This window comes from Perca flavescens, chromosome 20, assembly GCF_004354835.1.
Source record: "Perca flavescens isolate YP-PL-M2 chromosome 20, PFLA_1.0, whole genome shotgun sequence".
NCBI lineage: Eukaryota > Metazoa > Chordata > Actinopteri > Perciformes > Percidae > Perca > Perca flavescens.
The window spans coordinates 12,805,598-12,824,335 of record NC_041350.1 but is presented as its reverse complement, the minus strand read 5'-3'; the positions used below and the strand labels follow the sequence as shown (position 1 = coordinate 12,824,335).

The 18,738-nt window shown below is 41.8% G+C and overlaps 2 protein-coding genes across 2 annotated transcripts in view; one reads left to right on the top strand and one right to left on the bottom strand.

Annotated features, from left to right (window-relative positions):
* The window catches only part of LOC114546895 (uncharacterized protein KIAA1522 homolog), a 29,887-nt gene extending 19,995 nt beyond the window's left edge, over nucleotides 1-9,892 (top strand). Inside the window, exons 3-7 of the mRNA XM_028566043.1 lie at nucleotides 6,727-6,870; nucleotides 7,988-8,031; nucleotides 8,150-8,285; nucleotides 8,483-8,584; nucleotides 8,764-9,892. Coding sequence (XP_028421844.1) covers nucleotides 6,727-6,870; nucleotides 7,988-8,031; nucleotides 8,150-8,285; nucleotides 8,483-8,584; nucleotides 8,764-9,803 — 1,466 coding nt within the window. The 3' untranslated portion in view covers nucleotides 9,804-9,892. The remainder of the gene's footprint in view (nucleotides 1-6,726; nucleotides 6,871-7,987; nucleotides 8,032-8,149; nucleotides 8,286-8,482; nucleotides 8,585-8,763) is intronic.
* Nucleotides 9,893-15,009: 5,117 nt separating this feature from the next.
* Nucleotides 15,010-17,744, bottom strand: LOC114546897 (zona pellucida sperm-binding protein 3). The gene is made up of 8 exons (XM_028566044.1): nucleotides 17,091-17,744; nucleotides 16,916-17,016; nucleotides 16,736-16,842; nucleotides 16,451-16,628; nucleotides 16,245-16,359; nucleotides 16,093-16,172; nucleotides 15,896-15,984; nucleotides 15,010-15,654 (listed from the first exon to the last, which is right to left on the bottom strand). The coding sequence occupies exons 1-8, from the start codon at nucleotides 17,577-17,579 to the stop codon at nucleotides 15,104-15,106; spliced, it is 1,710 nt and encodes a 569-aa protein (XP_028421845.1). The 5' UTR covers nucleotides 17,580-17,744; the 3' UTR covers nucleotides 15,010-15,103.
* Between the last annotated feature and the right edge of the window lie 994 nt (nucleotides 17,745-18,738).

The following is an 18,738-nucleotide window of genomic DNA, read 5'->3' as shown; positions in this document are numbered from 1 at the left end:
AATTCAGAAGCTAAAAGACTCAAAAATGGATTTTATATGAATTCTTTTCTACAAATATGTCTGTGCGTTTTTTATTTCTATTTGAAAAGTGCAAATAAAAAAGCCAAAAAACTACAAAATACAACACTTCTCAAATACACAAACAAACCCACATCAATCACCTTTCCAATGATATCAGGCACACCCCTGAGTGTCAAAGTATATGGGAGCTGTACCACTTTTAATTTGGGTATGACGTTTAGACCAAAAAGCATGAATTTCAAGTGTTTCTTCAGCCACTTCTTTCTACAACAGTCAAGAACCCTTTTGCAATTATGTAAGCAAATAATGTAATCTGAAAACTGCTGCCCTGGTTAAAAAAAACAATACAACTGATCTCAGCAGGTATTGTGTCTGGAATGGAGTGGAATGGAAATTTCTAAGTGACCCCAAACTTTTGACCGGTAGTGTATATATATATATAATATAATATATTTAAATAATTTATTAATATGTTCTTTTGCTAACGTTAGATATTTACACAGCTGAAAGACATTTAGCATCACAGAGGTTTTGTTAGGGCGTTCATGAACGTTAGCTGACATTAGCTTCTCTGTGTTGTCAGATCTCGCGAGAGTTTGGTCCTGAGTAGGGTTGGGTACCGAAACTCGGTGCCAATAGGGAACCGGTGCCGATGTAAACGGTAGTAACGAGACCGAATAAGAACGAAAGTTTCGGTGCCTCATTTCGGTGCTCGACTTTACACTACACCTGACAGCATGTAACGTTAGCCTACCTTTAGCTAGCAGCTGGATTAATCACGGTTAAAATGCTGACAGCTAACGTTAAACAGTGTAAAGTGTGACTGTATTTCACTGTGGAGGACTTCAACAGCGGGATGTAACAGTCTGCACTGCAGCACAGCAGCTGCCGTTGTCGCAATTCATAGATATACAGTATGTTTATATGGTCGGAATTAAACAACACAGACGGTGCGTTCACTTTCAGCTGCCATTGTCGGAATTAAACAACACAGATTCACTTAAAACAGGTAGCCTTGTGGTGCATTCACAGTAATTGTAAAATACCCTTTTCCCATCTGGGGTTCAACAGCAAATTACTGGTGAAATAAGTTATTGTTATTGTTATAGTTATTACATTATTATTAAATCTTTAATTTTGACCATGGCCTTACTAATAAACAAGTCACTGACTGTTGTTTACTACACTTATTTTTTTTCTTCTTCTTTTTTTTTTACTTTATTGAAAAGTACCGGTTCAGGCACCGTTTAGGCACCGGCACCGTTTTAAAAGTATCGATTTAGCACCGGAATCGAAAAAACAACAAACGATACTCAACCCTAGTCCTGAGACAGAAACAGGTCTCAAACGAAGTAATTTTCTCCTCATGTGTCCATCTGAAAAATGCCATTTTAGTGTCACAATGTTCTGGAGATATGTGGCTTGTGAAAAATGGGTCCAATATATACTTTTGTGACTATAAAGAATCGCTCATAATAGGGCTGGGCGATATGGAGAAAATCAAATATCACAATATTTTTGACCAAATACCTCTATTGATACCCCAACGATATTGTAGTGTTGACTATTGGTGCTTTCACAAAATATTTACACAATGAGATTTTTTTATAAATAATAATCCGTAATGTGGATATAATGACTAAGTTGGTAAAGGCAAATAATAGAACAGTTACAAAAGTCTGGTAAGTTCAGAAAATGACATAACTTTACTGTAATGCAGCCTTTAAAACCAGGAAAAGACACCACTTATGCCATATTACGATATGCAAAATCTAAGACTATATCTAGTCTCATATCACGATATCGATATAATATCAATATATTGCCCAGCTCTAGCTCATAATCTGTGTTCACGTTCACTTCTCCCATTGGAAACAAAACACTCAGGAACTGCCGCTAGTCTCCTAAAGAGGCGTGGCCATGGCAGAGCCCACGTGACACAGATACAGGAAACTACTCTGAGTTGTGGCGTCTAGGTTCTAAAATGTCTCTGCTGCAACATCTAGTGTTTAGGTGTTACAGCTGATATATTCTTCTTAATCTACAAGTACCCCTGAATCACTGTTCTAAAGTAGCTAGAAACAAATAAATAAATTCTGATTTAAATAACACTTACTGACTTGCAATTGTACCTTAAATACACTATTCTCTACTAATGAGACTGTGTTGTCTGTAATCACATGTAGTAGGAGCCTGTAGCACAGTTGTGCTTATATTAAACAGGCATTATCAGGCCTGAATATTTTACCTTCTCCTGCACAGTTTTTTAATGGGATTTGATGTGCAGCTTATTAGCTAAGCCAATCGAGAGAGACCTCATTGCTATGAAGTTTGCAGTTTGAGAATGGGAGTTTGACTCCTGACCTTTAATCTGTGAAGTGACAGATGAAGACTGTTGGGAGGTTCAGGATGTAAACAGATGTAATGTGGTCAACTATGGTGCAAAAAGTGACCACCGGCAAAATTTGTGTGTGCCTTAAGTATATTTCTGGAGGTATCTGATGCAAACTGGTTTGCTGGCATACAGATAGAGTTGTCTGACAGTGAATTAGAGTGTAGCCCTGCGTGCCAGATGACGCAGGTGTATCTGTTACTGGGATTGTTGTCCTTGTCACACCATGCTTCGTCCTTCCTTTCTTTCAGCCATGATGGAGGGATGTTTATATTTAATTAATTGAAAACCAAGAGCGTGAAAATAGTCAGTGGACCACACAAGTTTTGACCAGGGTGTCCGGTCAGTGTATCGAGACTGTACATTCTTGCTTTTAGAGAAACGGTGAGCCTCCAGCCCTTTCCCACTGTCATCACAGTGCATTCAGTTGGGGTTGTGCTGATTAGAGAGGCTTAAGCACCTGGCAGACAGCACCCTCAGAGCTGGAGAGAATGCCTCTGCCTGGCGGTGCAAAACAAGAGCGAGGGGCAAGTTAGGGCAGGGACGTTAGGGGTGTGTGGGGTATTTGCATCTGTTTGATTCCCATGAGGTGGTTCTAGAAAGAGTCATATCACGTCAGTCTTGTGTGTGTGGGGCTCTATCTAAAGCTCAAACCGTTGGCTCTTTACAGTCAATTTTAACTATATACAGTCTGAAGCCGACCAACTCATCTTTCTCTCTACTCTCCCTTGTTCCTGGCATGCTGCCTGTTAAGAAGATGATGCTGCTAGAGATGATATAGATTAGATGATATTAACTTCTTAATTAATATGATATTAACTTGTCCATCGCCTTTGAAACTATAGTATCTGCGCTATAGTATCTGTCAGGCAGATCCGTAGCCACTGAGGAGAGTGAGGTCACATTCTTTCTATTTTTTGCTGGGAATTTGGTGAATTTTATCAACCTGGAGGGAGGTTTACATTCTATGGATATTACTACAACAAAATTTTAGTTAAATTTGGCCTCTTTTAAGAAACAAAATATTAATATATTGAGTATTCAGTATTTCCTTGTTCGAATTTTAGTCCTGGCAGTGTAATGCGGGTTTAAAAACAGCATTTAGACCTCATGGAAATAAAAAAAAATAAAAACATTTGAAAGTGAAATGGTAAAAAGAAGAAAGAATTGGTTTAAAAAGCTGAAACTTCTCAAGTAATATCTTGGTCTTTCTTTCAAACAAGCTTGCCAACAGATGTTTGCTCATTCAAAATGTTCTACTTTAAATCCACTATTAGTTACATGTCAAAATGTAATCATAATTCCTCTCTGAGCTGTTTTTTTTTTTTTTTTTTACACATTGTTTTTCCTCACTGCAACTGGTCGCACAACATCACACCCATTAGATTTAGTCTGTTTATCCAAATCCAAGATGTAAACATCAGTTTTGGGTTGATACATAATCACTACCAGTCCGTTAATACCGCCAGCTTCAGTGACAGATGGTGTCTTTAATATGTCAGTGATTAATTTGGACACAATTACAATGTGATCACAGAACCAGTGATAATATGACCCCCTTATTAACATGCAGTCGTGCCCCACCCATCACTCTCCAGTCGAGTGTGTGCTGTAACCAGATAAGTGTTGTCCTAAACTGCCTTTACCCTACACATGAATTTAAAGGTTCTGTTTACTTAAGCAGTGGATTATGTTCAAATAATGATCTCTTTCTACTTGTTACTATGTACTGGTAAAGCAAATTCATTTCTTTCCCTTTTTTGTAAACCATTTTTGTCTTGAGTCACACAGTAGGATCACGAACATGAGAATGTTTTCCATTTGTTCAGATGACATACATACCATGTCATGTCTGCTCAGCACACCAGGAAGTAAGCAAACAACTTAGCCACAGATGAGTTTGAGGTGTCCTTAATAGAAAACAAAAAGACAAAAAGATAAAGACATTGTCTCAACAACCGAAATGTATCAAAAACAAGTTAAGTGTTTAATGCTCCTCCAGATTATTAAATAGCGGCTATTGATTTACTGCGTCATTTAAGATCTTCTGTCATCCTCTGCATTCTTGCTGCACAGTAGCAAAATATAATGCTGCTGGAAACAATAGGGAACATTTTCCATGTGCTGTGGAGCTGCAGGCTTCTTTTTAAACATGTTTTTAATCTTCTTTTAGGAATAGATTCTTTTAATTCACTTACTCCCCCTTGTGGCAAAACAACAAAGTTATGTCTAGTAATGAAGTATGAGGAAGTAAATATGTTTGCTGTGTTACTAGAGTTCTACAGTGAACATTTTTAAATATTTTTTGGGCTTTTCTGCCTCAAATTTGTGACAGGACATCTAGAGAAAGGGCAGAGAGAGGGGGGAAGACACGCAGGAAATTGTCACAGGTCGGATTCGAACCCTGGACCTCTGTGTCGAGGCATAAACCTCTCAGTATAAGTGCATCTGCTCGACCCACTGAACCAACCCGGCCACGCATAGTGAACATGTTTTTTTAATCTAACAAAGCAGTGTAGTGTTATTTATTAACAGTGCTAAAGCTGTGGCTCAAGTGAGTGTGGAGCCACCCAGGACGTCCCTCGTATCTCAAATCCCTGACAACAGCTTTCTCTTCCCTTTAACATTTACATGTATGATCTCAGTTTGATCTGTGCCGTGACGGACCAATCTGGGGTGAGCTTGCCTGCACATGGGGGGCAACAGTGGGATGCTGGGTATCGTGTTGAGCAGCGAATAGGGGAGAGACCGTAGAAAGAGATGGTAGGATTTAGGCTGTTGAGGATTAGCGTCTGAGCTCTGATTGTCTATTGGCTGTAAAAACACTCCGCATGGACCTGAACTGTCAACAACAACTTCATCAAAAACAAGCAAGACTATCATCCTGCCGTGATCTTTCCAGGATGTTTTTTGAACTGACAGACTGCACCGTTAGATCAAAATTTTCCTCCTCTCTCTTTAATACAACTTGGGTATAGTTTCTGTGGACCTTTGGATTATTTACAAGAAACCATGGTAGTGCTTCTGACTAATAACTCTAGTACTAATTTCTACTGCTTTCCAACTCTCTTCAAGAGGAAAGGTGAGTGAAAGCAACACAATTGTTTGAAATTACAAGACAACGGACCTGATTGGTTCATTACTCAAACCAATTGCAAAGGCTAGATCAGCTGGCTCGCCTATGACAGGCAGTAAAGTAATTAAAGTGTGGTCATTGACTTTTACTGCAGGCCATAAAAACTACTGTCATTTTGATATGTTTACTCCCCTGATATATGCTGTGATTTCTAGTTTCACTTTTTTTTAACAACTAAGACTTGTTCTACATTACAGGGAAGTAAAATAAGGTATTAGAATTCATAATATTTGTAGATTATTGCTTATTGGGAGCACCCCCTAATGCTGTTACAAAAAAAAAAAAAAAAAAGAAAATGGTAGCGATCACCGAACACATGGCTGCCGAGGCTAAATCCAGCATGGTCTTACAGCAACGTGTACAGTAGAATACAGTAGGAGGCTAAATGCGGAGCAGCTGTCACCATTACATAAAAGTGCCTTAGCAGGTTGTTAGCACAATGATCCCAGACTGTCCTGGAAGCGTGAGGGCACCACATGGCTCACAGAGTTCAATCGTATGCCAGTTGGTCAGCAAATGTAAAGCTAGTATAATATTAGTGTTTGTCTTTTATCTTTTTTTTATTTATTTTTTATCAAGTTTCTTCTTCTTAAAATGCAAAAGTGACAATAATCCACACACAGTTTTGCACTTTCAAAGTAAAACCATAACATTAAAAGCAGAAACTAAACTTGATTTTGTATGACAGCAACTCATTAGAAGAAATTATTCAGGCTTTTGGAGTACAACTTGTAATTGTTTTTATGGTGCCCATGGTTCATGACATGGTAAGATTGAACTGATGTACTATGCATTCAACAAGATGTGACTGCAATTTAATTAGTGTCCTTCTCACGGTCTAATTAAACAATACTTAGGCTAGAAGAAAATGCGTAATACCGAGCATGCGGTTTTTTCTGGCAGTAGATTTTTGATGTGATAATCCCTCATAAAAGTCACTGTCAGAGTCCCTGGAGTTTAATCCTGCATGAGTGGAAGGAATGAGTTCAGCCTTTTTAATTCGCACACTCTCATGTAATTAACTCTCAAACATATTTACTGTTCCTGTCCTTAAATGTCCCTGGCAGACACCTGAATGCTCTCATCCCATCCACATGGCCCCCTCGTTTACTGTTAAAGTAACACAGAGCTTTGAGTTGATCCAGACTGATCCCCTCTCCCCTCTCTCTACTTCAAGCTGTCCCAAAGCGGGATGACGATGACAAGACCCCGGCACCCCCGTTGATCCAGGAGAACGTGTTCATCGAGGGCAGCAGGCATCAGTACCTGGAGAACCTTCACACTGAGGCCCTGGAGGGATTGAAAATGATGCAGCAAGAAGGTACAAAGCACTCCAGTGATACAGTATTGTGCACTAAATTAGAGGTGTGGCAACATTGACAACTGTCTGCATATTGCCCAAGAGGGTGTGAACCAGAGGATATAAACCAGAGGTGTATAAAGTACTAGAGACCCATACTTGAGTAAAAGTACAAGTGCTCTATCAAAAAAGTGACTTGAGTAGAAGTTGAAGTGCTCTTTAAGCCCCCCACTTAAGTGGAAGTACTAAAGTATTAAAAGATTTTTGTACTAAGTATTGCAAGTAGGTTATTTTAAAATGTATTACTAAAATTAAAAGTACAAGTATTGTGTTATGTAGTTATTAATGAAAGCAGTCAAATTTTGAATATCATATTGTTGGAATTCAACTTTTTACTTGGTATTAAGACGGTGCATTACAGACAGTCACAAGCTGTATATTTCTGGATATGAAGGAAGTTTCTGAAATAAACCCAAAAAGGTACATTAATGTCACAGCTGTTATAACTACTAGTATCTGAAATAACAGTGGGTTATTAATTACTTATTAACAAATACTGAAATAAAATGTGTGATGTAGTGGAAAATTGGCAAGCTAGCAACATACAGATAAACTAGCAGCTTCACATCACAGGGTAAAACGGTTAACATTCAGTACTCCCTGCAAATTGAAACAACTCAGGAATAGCTTCATCTGCTGCAACAACATCTAAATAGAAAGAGTACAAACTTACATCGTCTCTGACTTCTGAACGGGCAACCGTAATGAAAAGAAACACAACGCGATCTCGGGGATTTCTTACCTAATTATCGTATGTAACTAACGTAGCCGTAACTACACACGTAACCTACGCAGTCTCCGTAGCGTGAGGAATTCACAACAGTAACGAGTAACTATGCAGCACATAAAAAATGTATCGGAGTAAAAGTATTAAACTCATCGAAAATATGTACTCAAGTAAAAGTGGAAGTAGGAGAAAAAAATAATTCTCCAGTATAGTACAGATACAGCTTTTTAGTACTTAAGTACAGTAGTGAAGTAGTTCTACTTCGTTACTATACAGCTCTGATATAAACACGGCTGATAATTTTAAATGCCATTATTAATCTGCAGAATTAAATGTCACTCTTTCTTGCAGAAAACAATCATGGAATGGAATTCCAGGACAATGAAAGCACAGTTGTAAGTGACAACTCACACCCTGACTTGCTGTTTTTTTCTTGCAGTTACACCAAATACACCGTTCTTGTACAAGTGATTTTTCTCTCTCAAAAAGATTGTCTCTCCTTTTTTTTGCCAGTCCACAATGACAGTCCAGACAGACGGGGAAGGTGGAGGGTTTATGACAGACAGTACCATTGCTGACACAACTTCTGTCGTCTCTGTACAATCATCCGTGTCCACAAGATCTTCCCGCTCTGGACTCACCAGGCAAGGTAACTTCACCACAAGCATAAAATACTATTTACATCCTATCTTGGTCATTACATCACATATAGCGATACACACATGTAAAAAATGACAGATTAAACATTTATTGGGACAGATTGTATTCACTTTAAATAGAATGTTTTTAAGGATCAATGGATAATATTTGTTATCTCTTTTCTCTTTCATGCCTCTGTCTGCACAGAATCAACATTCAGACCCTTGAACTCTGGGAAAAAGACCAAGACAAGGAGAAGACACAGGAAGACTGTTGTGGGTATCCCACAGCATGTTCAGAGAGAACTGGGTATGCAGCTCATCATTTAAACGTATTACTTACAAAATCCATCCGTCTATGAATTTCAATCGCATGCTCTACATTCAGAAATATTATAGTATTAAATATGTTTGTTACTGTCTTCTACACAGAAAATAAATATATGGATGATTTCTTTGCATTTCCATTTCCTGTGTGTCTTCTCTCAGGTCTGGACAGAGTTGGTTGGTCCCTGACTCAGAGGTTAGATGAGGACCAGCTTTATAATGGTGAAACTGACGACAGCACAACCACTGATGGGCCACAGCAGGCAGCACAGTCACAAAAGGGAGCCAGTGCCAGCCTTCAGCACATGAACGTCATCCATCCCCTCAACGAAGGCAGACTCCAGCAGCTCGGTGCCACCCATGCTGGTCATAGGGATGACCTGGCCCTGCTGCCCCGCCTGGGCCCTGCCTCGTCAGGTGGGCAGAGGCCTCGGTCCCTGGCCGTTCCCTGGATGACCACTGCCAACAGCCTTCAGCAGGAGCCACCAGGCCCTGTCATGTCCATGTCACCCCAGGCCCCCTACATGTCCAAAATCATTCCCAATGCTGTGTTGCCACCCTCAATCGATGTGGTGGAAATCAGCCGTGGACGAAGTCGCAACAGCGTCCGCACCGTCAGCAAGAGCAGCCTGCTGCTGTCCAGCCCAGCCCCCTCCCGTGCTTCCTCTAGAGCCTCTTCCTCCAGAACCACTTCCTCCAGAGCCTCCAACATCACCTCTGCCTCCCGCTACAACCCTTCCAATATGTCTGACAGCTCTTGTTGGAGCAACTCTGAGTCGTCAGACACCTTAGTATCTGACTCCTCTACCATCTCAATCAACAGCACCCCCAGACAGATGAGGTCACAGGACGGAGATGCCTCTGCTAAAGAGGACAAAATCAGTGTTTACTCCTCAATCAGCAAGGCTTCAAAATGCACCTCCAATGGCCAGCTCATTATTAAGCAAGACGAGGTTAAGAAAGAGGGGTCGTTTGCGCGTAGCCTCTCTGTCATGAAGCCCAAGAGGGCTCCTCCTCCTCCAAGCCGCTCCTATTCCCTTCACAATAAGATGAAGCGACGGTCACGTGATTTGGCAGAGGTTAGGATCAACTCAAGGGAATCTCCTCTCCATAACGCCTATGCCTCTAGTGAGGAAAATGAAAAAAAACAAATTGTTTCCTGTGCCCTCCATAACCATAGACAACCCTGGATACAATGCTGACACCAGTTCTCTGGAAGACTCCTCAGGTTCTGTGTCATTCAGTCCCATCAGATTGCAGCTGCAGGCACTAAAGGCAGAGGCTGATGCTGCAAAGGTTGAGGAAACGGTTTCCAAAGATGCTTTACAAGAGATGCAGAAACCACTTCAGGAGAATGAGCCAAGCAAAATAATATCCCCGTCCAGTGGCTACTCCAGCCAAGATGGCAGATCCCCACAGCTTTCTAAACAGCCCCAGTACACCTCTCCAAGGCATAAGATCATCTTAGCAAAGCTTCAAAGGTTATTTCCTGGGTCCACTCCTGCTGCTTCAACTTCATCCCCTCTTGCGCAGCCAGATGGTCTCAAACCTGACACCACAGTCGATGCTGTCAGTGTCAGCCCTTCTGTAAGGGCCTTAAGAGAACTCTTCAACATCCCTCCGCCACCTAAAGTCCATGCACCTCCACCCCCTCCTCCAGAGGTATGGGCTCATAGCAAGCGTTCCGTTGAGCTGCTGCTAGGACCCCCGGCACCTGATAACCTTTACGCCATCATAAAGAAAAATCCAAAGGACAGGAGACAACCGAGGCAGTCTCCTTCTGCATCTACAGAGGGCTCTGTGAAAAGCTTGTTGGTAGAAAGGAAACACAAGAATCCGACTGTAACAGTGGAGTCCGTTAATGGATCCCTACATGTGCTGGAGACAAAGAAAGTTCAAGAAAGTGAGATTTTGAGTGCTGAGATTCACAAAGAGAACAATGACAGACTGGCTGAGCCAAATGTTGATTTGAAAGGAAATAGCAAAGTGACAGAAAAAGTTGAGAAAGTAAGAGTAAGTGACTTAATAAATGGGATGTTAGTGAAGGCTGTAGAGAAACGCGAAGGAAGGCTGGCAGCAGTGAGAGAAGAAGAAGAAGCCATAAAGACATCCACACAAACTACAGAGGTAAAGACTAACATGGACACGGATATGTTAGCTGCCATTTCATTAGTGCGCATTCCTCCATCTCCCTCTCCTCCTCCGGTGCACCATCCTCCCCAACCTCCCACCAAACACGCCACAAAGATTGCTTCTGTCACATCAGTTGTTGTGTCCCCCGAGTCGTCTTGGCCCCCACCACCTCCACTAATGGCACAAGCGGATCCGGGGCCGGATCAGCTTGATTTCCCTCTCCCACCTCCCCCAATGTTTGGTGAGGTGGGGATAGTTCTACCTGTTCAGGTGCCACCAGAGAGATCCATTCCTGGCGGTGTCTCCTCTTGTACAACCACGTCTGTTACATCAGTGGTGAAAACGGAATGTGTTAGGGTGGCCACAGAGGCTGATCCAGAGAAGCCCAGTACATCCCAGGGGATCGTACCTCCACCGCTGAGTATCCCACCTCCCCCATCATATATGGCTCCCCCTCCACCAGTTAAAGCAGTCTCCCCTCCTATGACTAAAAAGGTCTCTTTTCCACCACCAGCTAAAGAGGTTTCTCCTCCGCCAGCTAAAGAGGTCTCTCCTGTGAGGCCCAAAGAGTCCTCTCTTCCTCTGGTTCAAGAGAGCCCCCCTCCAAATGATAATTACGTCTCCGTCACACTGATTACGGAGGTACCTCCTGCACCAGTTAAAGAGGTCTCCCCTCTGCCTCCTAAAGAGGTCTGCACTCTGTCCACTGAGGAGATTTCTCCTCCATCTCCTCAAGAGAGTGCCTGTCAATCTTCTGAAGAGGCGACACCCGTTATCAAGCTCACTCCACCACAAAGTATTCCACCGCCACCACCCCTACCGTCACAACCCAAGTCATCAGAGCAGGAGATTGATCTTCCACAAGAGAATATCCCATCCAAATCTGAATCTAACCTAGTTTCATCCAACAGTATTCTCACTCCCCCTCAGAGTATTCCCCCTCCGCCTCCCATACAGTTTCTCAACCAACCTCAGGTTGTACTCCCAAACACTGATGGCCCAGCAACCCAGGAGCCTTCCCCTTCACCACCATCTGAAGTCTCTATCCCACTAGCTTTTGAAAACTCTCCTTCACCAGAAAAGGCTCAAGAACCGGCTCCTTCTCCACCTGTCAACATTCCTTTACCTCCACCTTTACCTGGGCAGGGTCTTGTCAATATTAAGGACCAGCCTAGTCCTGCAAGCACAGAAAACCAAACCGCAGAACTGACCTCTGCCCCTGTTGTACAGGAGGGACCCACTCCTATTGTCACCCCCTCCCTTCTGCAGAAGGTCAAGCTGCGGCCAGTCAACAGCAGCCCCGAGACTCCTAAAGCTCCAGAGCTGCCAGAGGCTGAGGTCACCATGAGGATGCAGGAGCCCAGCAATCTTGGCCAAACCTCATCTGCCAGTGGTGAAGCTCCTCAGAAGCCCGTCAGAAGGTCTCTGATCATCGTCTCTAACACACCCATCAATCCACCACCCAACTCTCCACCACCCACCTCTCCAACTGCCATAGTTACTGCACAACCAGCTTTGCCCAAGTCCCAGTCTGTATTGGTTCTACCTGCATCTTCATCCACAGTCGCCTCCCTTACAAAAAAGGCTCCTCCTGCCATGACCTCCTCTCCTTCCATGAACCTACAGGAGGCCATCCGCCTGAGAACGGCAGCCAGATCAAACGCCGGCCCTGGATCTCGCCTCAGCTTGAACTCACCGACCTCACCAATAGACCTCCGCAAGTCCCCCTCCAGCACAGCAAGCTTTATCTTCTCCAAGAGCAACAAGAAGGTGGTGATTGAGACTAAGTCGCCACCGGAGACCATGGCAACCGTACAGCAGAAGGTGGTGAGTGAAGCGGAGTCGGTGAAGCAGGGAGTCAAGGTGCCACCACCTGTTGCAAGGAAACCGAAAGCCAAGGGCAAAGAGAATGAGACCAGTGAAGAGACAGAGCAAACTGCAGGACAGGAAGCACTGCAAGAGAGTATCGAGGGTAAGAGAGATTGATCATTATAAATAAAACGCATAAGGAAACGATGAACAAGACTAAGAGTCTATACAGCCACGCTAGCAGCTCTGTGAGACTTAACTTCGGCACAGCAAATCCTTTGAGCTAAGCACTAATGTCAGCATGCTATAATGCTCAAAATGACAGTGCCAACGTGCTGGCATTCACGTCATATCATTTAACTGAACCATAATTATGAGCAACCAAGTGAGAAAAACAGTTCACGTCAACTCCCAAATTGTAATCTAAATCAGAAATAATCTAAATAAATGACGATATTAATACTTATGGAATCAGCTAATTTAGAAAAACTTGCACAGTTTGTACCGGGTTTCAACACTACAAAAATAGCTAATTGGGGCTATTTCAATGAAGTGACAACAAGGTTAACAGTGGTGTTATCTATTATGGGTTAATGTGGTGGGATTAACGCGTGGTTTTACGGTTTTTTTCCATTCTCCTGATATTGCATGAATGCAGCTTTAGCATGTTTAATGTTTACCATGTTCAGCATCTTAGCTTGGTAGCATGCCAATGTTATGGAAAATAAATCTGCACTAAACAAAAAGTACCTTATAAACCAAAGTACAAGACAAATTTAAAGGGAGATTACAATTCATTCTGAAGGAAACATGAATTCAAAATGCCATGACAATCCATCCAATAGTTGTTGAGATATTTCAGTCTGGCCCCAAGTGTTGGACCAACTAAGCTAGATTGCCATCCCTAGAGCCATGCGGCTAGCATGGCTAAAAATCAGTTTTCATTTTATTGTACAACTCTTCTGCACTCCTTTAAACTAATGCTGCCTATATTCTCCAACCTCAGATGCTGCGGAGATAACAAATGGGACAGCAGGGACCGTTGAAGGAGGAATGACATGATTGTAAAGACTGAAGGAGACCTGGGAAGGACTTACCAATAACACTGAATTTTCTGCAAGTTGGTCTTTGTGTTTGAAAGAAAAACTGGATTTGGATAGATGAGATGCTTATTTCAAAGATTTTAAAGAAAATCCTTTGACTTTGATGTTAATGGTGTGGGTCTTAATTTTCTCACATACTAATTTTACATTTTACTAAGAGTGAATACAGCATATTTTCTTTTGCAGAGGGGCTTCTGAGCTTTACCTTTGCAAGAGATGGGAATATACCACCCTCTAGTGTCAAACATTGATTGTACCACTTATGTCCTGCTGAATCAGAGCTTTAGTCAGAACTCATAACAATGGGACTTTGGGGCGCTCATTTGTAAATATAGCAAGATTTTGTACATTTTAACATATCCAGTAATGATGGATCTGTGCTTGGTTCTGTATTTTCTCTAAGAGTTTCCACACAAATGTTACAAAATAAATTAAGTTATTTTTCCTGTTTATGTTCAGAGGGTCTCTACATACAGAACGTCTTCTTTGCAATGTTGTTGCACCATAATTTCATTTAAATCAAGTTTGTCTGTATAGCTAGTTTCCAAATTTGTTCTAAAAAAGTTTTTATAATTCAAAGCTCTGTGCATGACCATTAATGTCAAAGAAACCGTGAGCAGACATGTAAAGCAATACTAGTCATTTTCTGCTGCTTTTAGTTACTGATAATGGAGGCATTGCCTTTCCTCAGTTATTGCTCAGTGGGATCTTTGTGTTGAACTATATTTCAAACTGGTATCATACACTGTAATAAATCATTTATAATGAAGAATAAAGTATGGACAGATCAAATTGTCACATTGAGGAGCATCTTTTTTTCCAATTGTCCCATTAGTCTGATGTTCAGTTACTGTTCAGTGTCCTTAAGTAGGATTTGTCATTAACCAGTTCCAATTTCAAATAGTTTCAAAATTGATTCCAATGGAAGTTTTTCCATCTGAATCATTTGGAAAATTTAGTTTGGAATCCAATCACTTCCAAAATTGAACACATGCAAGTTTTGGTTTCCATAGCTGACAGTCCCTCCAGGTGCTTGTGTTGCAGCCATGGTGCACAAAATTTCTGAAATAAGCATATCACTGGTTTCAACTCACCCCCCCCAATAAGAACCAGAATTGAAAAGAATGTGAATTGAAGAATGAATTGAAATCAGAATTGTTCAAATCAAAACCATGCACAACCCTCTTGAAACTCAACGCTGTACATTAAAGTGATACTTATGTTTTACATTTGTAATACATTGCTTAATGTCAACTACAGAAATTCATAATGTTGAAGATCAATAAAAAGCTTCAAATCTAGTTACAATTAAAAAAAGGTTTAAAAACAAAATTGACCATTTTAAGTCATGACAAAAGACTCCACTGCATGTTCGTGTTTTTATTGAAATAAGGCACAAGTTCTGTTATGGAGAGTTAGTCTTTGAGCAGAGTACTGAGCCATTCATTAAAATAAAGCTACCTCCATGTGAAATACCAGGTCCTCTCACTATCGTCTCTGAAATCTGCCAGACCGTCAGTCGTCCACTCCACCTCAGAGGTCATCCCATCATCCTCGTCACCTCCATCTGTAGGCTTCCTGTTTTCTTCCCTGCCTTCAGAGACCAGCGGCTCTACCTCTCTACTCTCTCTCCAGTGACGCAACACTTTACCTTCCTTCTGATTCAAAGGGATCTCATCTTTTCCTTCAAATCCCGCCTCCTCCACTACATACCCTGACCCATCCTCTTGGAACTGATTTGAATCCTTCACTTCACAGTCTTCCTCCCCTAAGACCCTCCTCCTAAAACCCAACTCATCTAAATCAGGTTCTGTCATAACTCCAGAGACAACCCCACTTTCTTCTTCAAGCTGCTCCTCATCCTTGTAATCTTGCACTTCATCGTCCTCATACTTTACTACTTCGGCACTTTTCCACGGGGTCTCGCCTTTGTTCATGCTGACAGGAAGGAAAGCATCTTTTGCATACAGCTGATCAGAGACCAACAATGATGCACTGCTGGCAGAGCCTTGAAAAAAATAAAAAAAAATATAAAGGAGATGTAGCCATTTAATGGTGACAAAAAAAATTAATGGTTGCTTTCATTGATAGAAATATAGTTGAGCACAAAAGAATTGTCAGTTAGAGATATGACACTTGCAGTGCAAGTTAAACCACAACAATCCAATATATCCAAGAAGGAATGGTGCACAAATCTCCTTGAAATCTAATAAAGGCTTAAAGAAAAAAATAAAATAAAAGCCACATACCTTCCATCATGGCCCTCTGGGGTTTAGAGGTCACACATTGTGAATCACAGCATTCACATATGGAGTCATCACCAGAGAGGGCCTTCCACCTATCATGGCAAATACACAAAATATGCTTAATCCACAGGGAAACGTCTGAAAGAAAAAGCCACCTATAACCCTGGAATGGTAATTTAGTTCATGGTGTCAACACTCACCCGTTCCCTATGTAGGTGCATGATTTGTATGCAGGACCCGCGTCCTCAGGTGTGACAAACAAAGTGCAGTGAATACTGATCTAAAAAATGGAAACTGGGTTAAGCTACAGTTAAAATCTGTGTGAATCCTGAGAATTGGACCACATGCTCACCTCGGGGTAAGGGTCAGAAGTAAACTGGAAAGCCTTTAGGGAGAATCTTAGGGAATTGTCTGTCCGAGAGATGAACTGAGAGGCCCCTGGGTTGCTCTTGCTGTCCAGCAAACAGCTGCGGATGACAACATGACGCGAATCTCCGTTAAATTGCAAATCAGGACACCAAGGGTGAGATTAAATGTATTACTGTGCATAATACCTACCCAAAGTTGTCAATGATGGTGTATTTGAGTATATAGGATTTAGAGCCACTGGATGGTGTAGCATGGCACGTATTGATGTACAGTTTTCCACCATTTGAGAGATTAGGAGCAGAGACCTCGAAATTAATAGTCTTTCCAAGCTGGTACACCTGAGACTCGGCAGGTGCGCTCCATGAATCTAAGCATTAAACATATTGCATCAAATAGAGCCGTTTATAACCGACGAAAACATTGCACTGAAAGAAGCAGCTCTTAAATCACTACAATCCAATTGTTTAGACATACCATCCATCAACAATATCTGGAAGTCCGTTGGACTTCCTTTCAGCATTTTACGCACAACAGCAGTTTCCCAGGTGGGCCGCACAATCCGACGATGCACATGGTTGCTCCTGGACAAGTTTTGGGGATTGTTAAAAAACACACATACGCGCACACACGCAAACACACACACACACGACTAACCTTTGATAACGGCATTCAATGTCGACAGTCATCCTTGGAAAACGCTTTCCAGAAGGCTCATAATGGAGCTCGTATTTGTAGAGCAGATACCCGTGGGACGACTGTCAAAGATTGGATCAGATATTATGATTTTAACATTAGGATTAAGAGTCTGAAAACTAATGACTAATCTTACCTCACGCACGGCATCACACGCTGTCAGGGGATACGTGAAAAGCAGGTCACCGTATGGTTTGAGAACCCCGTTGCTTTTGCAGGAGCTGCCTAATTTCAGCTCCTCTGTATCTGCGCCCAGACCGTAGAAAGCTGGTTTGACCCGCACGACAACGTCAGACGCGGAGCAGGTTACAGAAACGTCTGTGAGGTAAGCGGAGTCCGACAGGATCTTTGCCTTGGGCTCCTCTGGACGCATGGGTCGAGGGGTCAGAGGAGGGGAAGAACTTTGGGAACCCAGTGGAGACATTGGAGAAATGCTGGTAGGTAGGCCTGACCTCGGAGAGGATTTTCTGTAGTCTGTTCTTGACTGCTGAATTAATTGGGATTTTGGAGTACCCGGTTTGGAAACTTTTCTTCTGGTAAATGCAGATTCATAAGTGCCCATTGCACAGCTGAGGAGGCAAAGTGATAAAACACTGCACAAAATATAGAGACGCCACATTTTCATCGCAAAAGACTGCTGTCTTTCTACCTTTCCCTTTCAATCTGCACGCGAAACCAGCACTCAGGCACAGCTGGAGCTAATTAGTGGAGACTCGGACGAATTGGCAGCCTGTTGGTGAACAGGCGACTGTTGCTTCAGTCTTCCAATGGAAGCAGTGGCCGTTTTCTTTGGTTGTACGTTTTTAAATAGTCTTCTTCTTCTTCTTTAGTTAATTGGCGGGCTACAAACCAACGTTTAAAGGTCCATGCCGCCACCTACTGTACCAGAGTGTGTTAGGGGGGATGATATATTCTGAATATTAAACCCGTTTCATTTAAATAATTACATAAAGCCCCTTTAACCTGTACTGTCTCTAACAGTTCTTTAATGCCCCACTCTCTTCCCAAATCTACCACCACTACAGTTTTACCTCCTCTATCCACTGAAGACCGATGATTACTGCTGTTAGTTCTGCTGTATACACTGATAGCCAGTTTGAAATTCTCTTAACTCTTCCTTCATCAAATTCTGGAAGGTATACGTTATTTAAACGTTTAGTTCCATCCATATAAATATTGATATAATCATAATAATTCTTATTTAAATAGTCTTGAACCAAATACCCAATGTTAAAATTCCTCTCTGTCCACTCTCCACTCTTTTCTTTTCAAGCATTTAAAGAGTAGAACTGACCTGATTGTTTTGTTACTTAATGATAGACTCTAAATTACACCTACTTGGGAGACAGAAGAATATTTGGCTAGCCGGATGAACCGCAACCAAGAAAATGATAGCTCAGCGCTGGATTTTACTTGTTTACCATCCAGTGTAGTCATTTTCATCATAGCATTTTGATGTTCTCTACTCACTGCATGTACAAGTATGTGCTTGTTATTCAAATACTTCACTTTACCAATATCCCTTTCCATAGCTTTAGCCACCTTTGAGGTGGAAATGCTCAACAAACTCAATTATTACTTTCCATTCATAGTTATGATTTTCAGCCCTTAGCCCTGGCCCTCTTGACAGTTTCATCAGACTCTGCCTCTGAACTTTGATCCCTCAATTTCTTTTGAGCGCCACTTTCTGCCACTCCATACCGTCATAATCCCAATCTTCGTCCTCCTCACTCCCAAAAGTCATGATTATTACATTCACGATACAGTTGTTTGTATTTACCCGT

Coding starts and splice junctions, on each gene's coding strand:
- LOC114546897 (XM_028566044.1), bottom strand. CDS start 17,579: ATGAAAATGTGGCGTCTCTATATTTTGTGCAGTGTTTTATCACTTTGC. Junction 17,017..17,090: donor CGTGTGATGCCGTGCGTGAG/GTAAGATTAGTC, acceptor AATCTTTGACAG/TCGTCCCACGGGTATCTGCT. Junction 16,173..16,244: donor CTTCTGACCCTTACCCCGAG/GTGAGCATGTGG, acceptor TCCATTTTTTAG/ATCAGTATTCACTGCACTTT.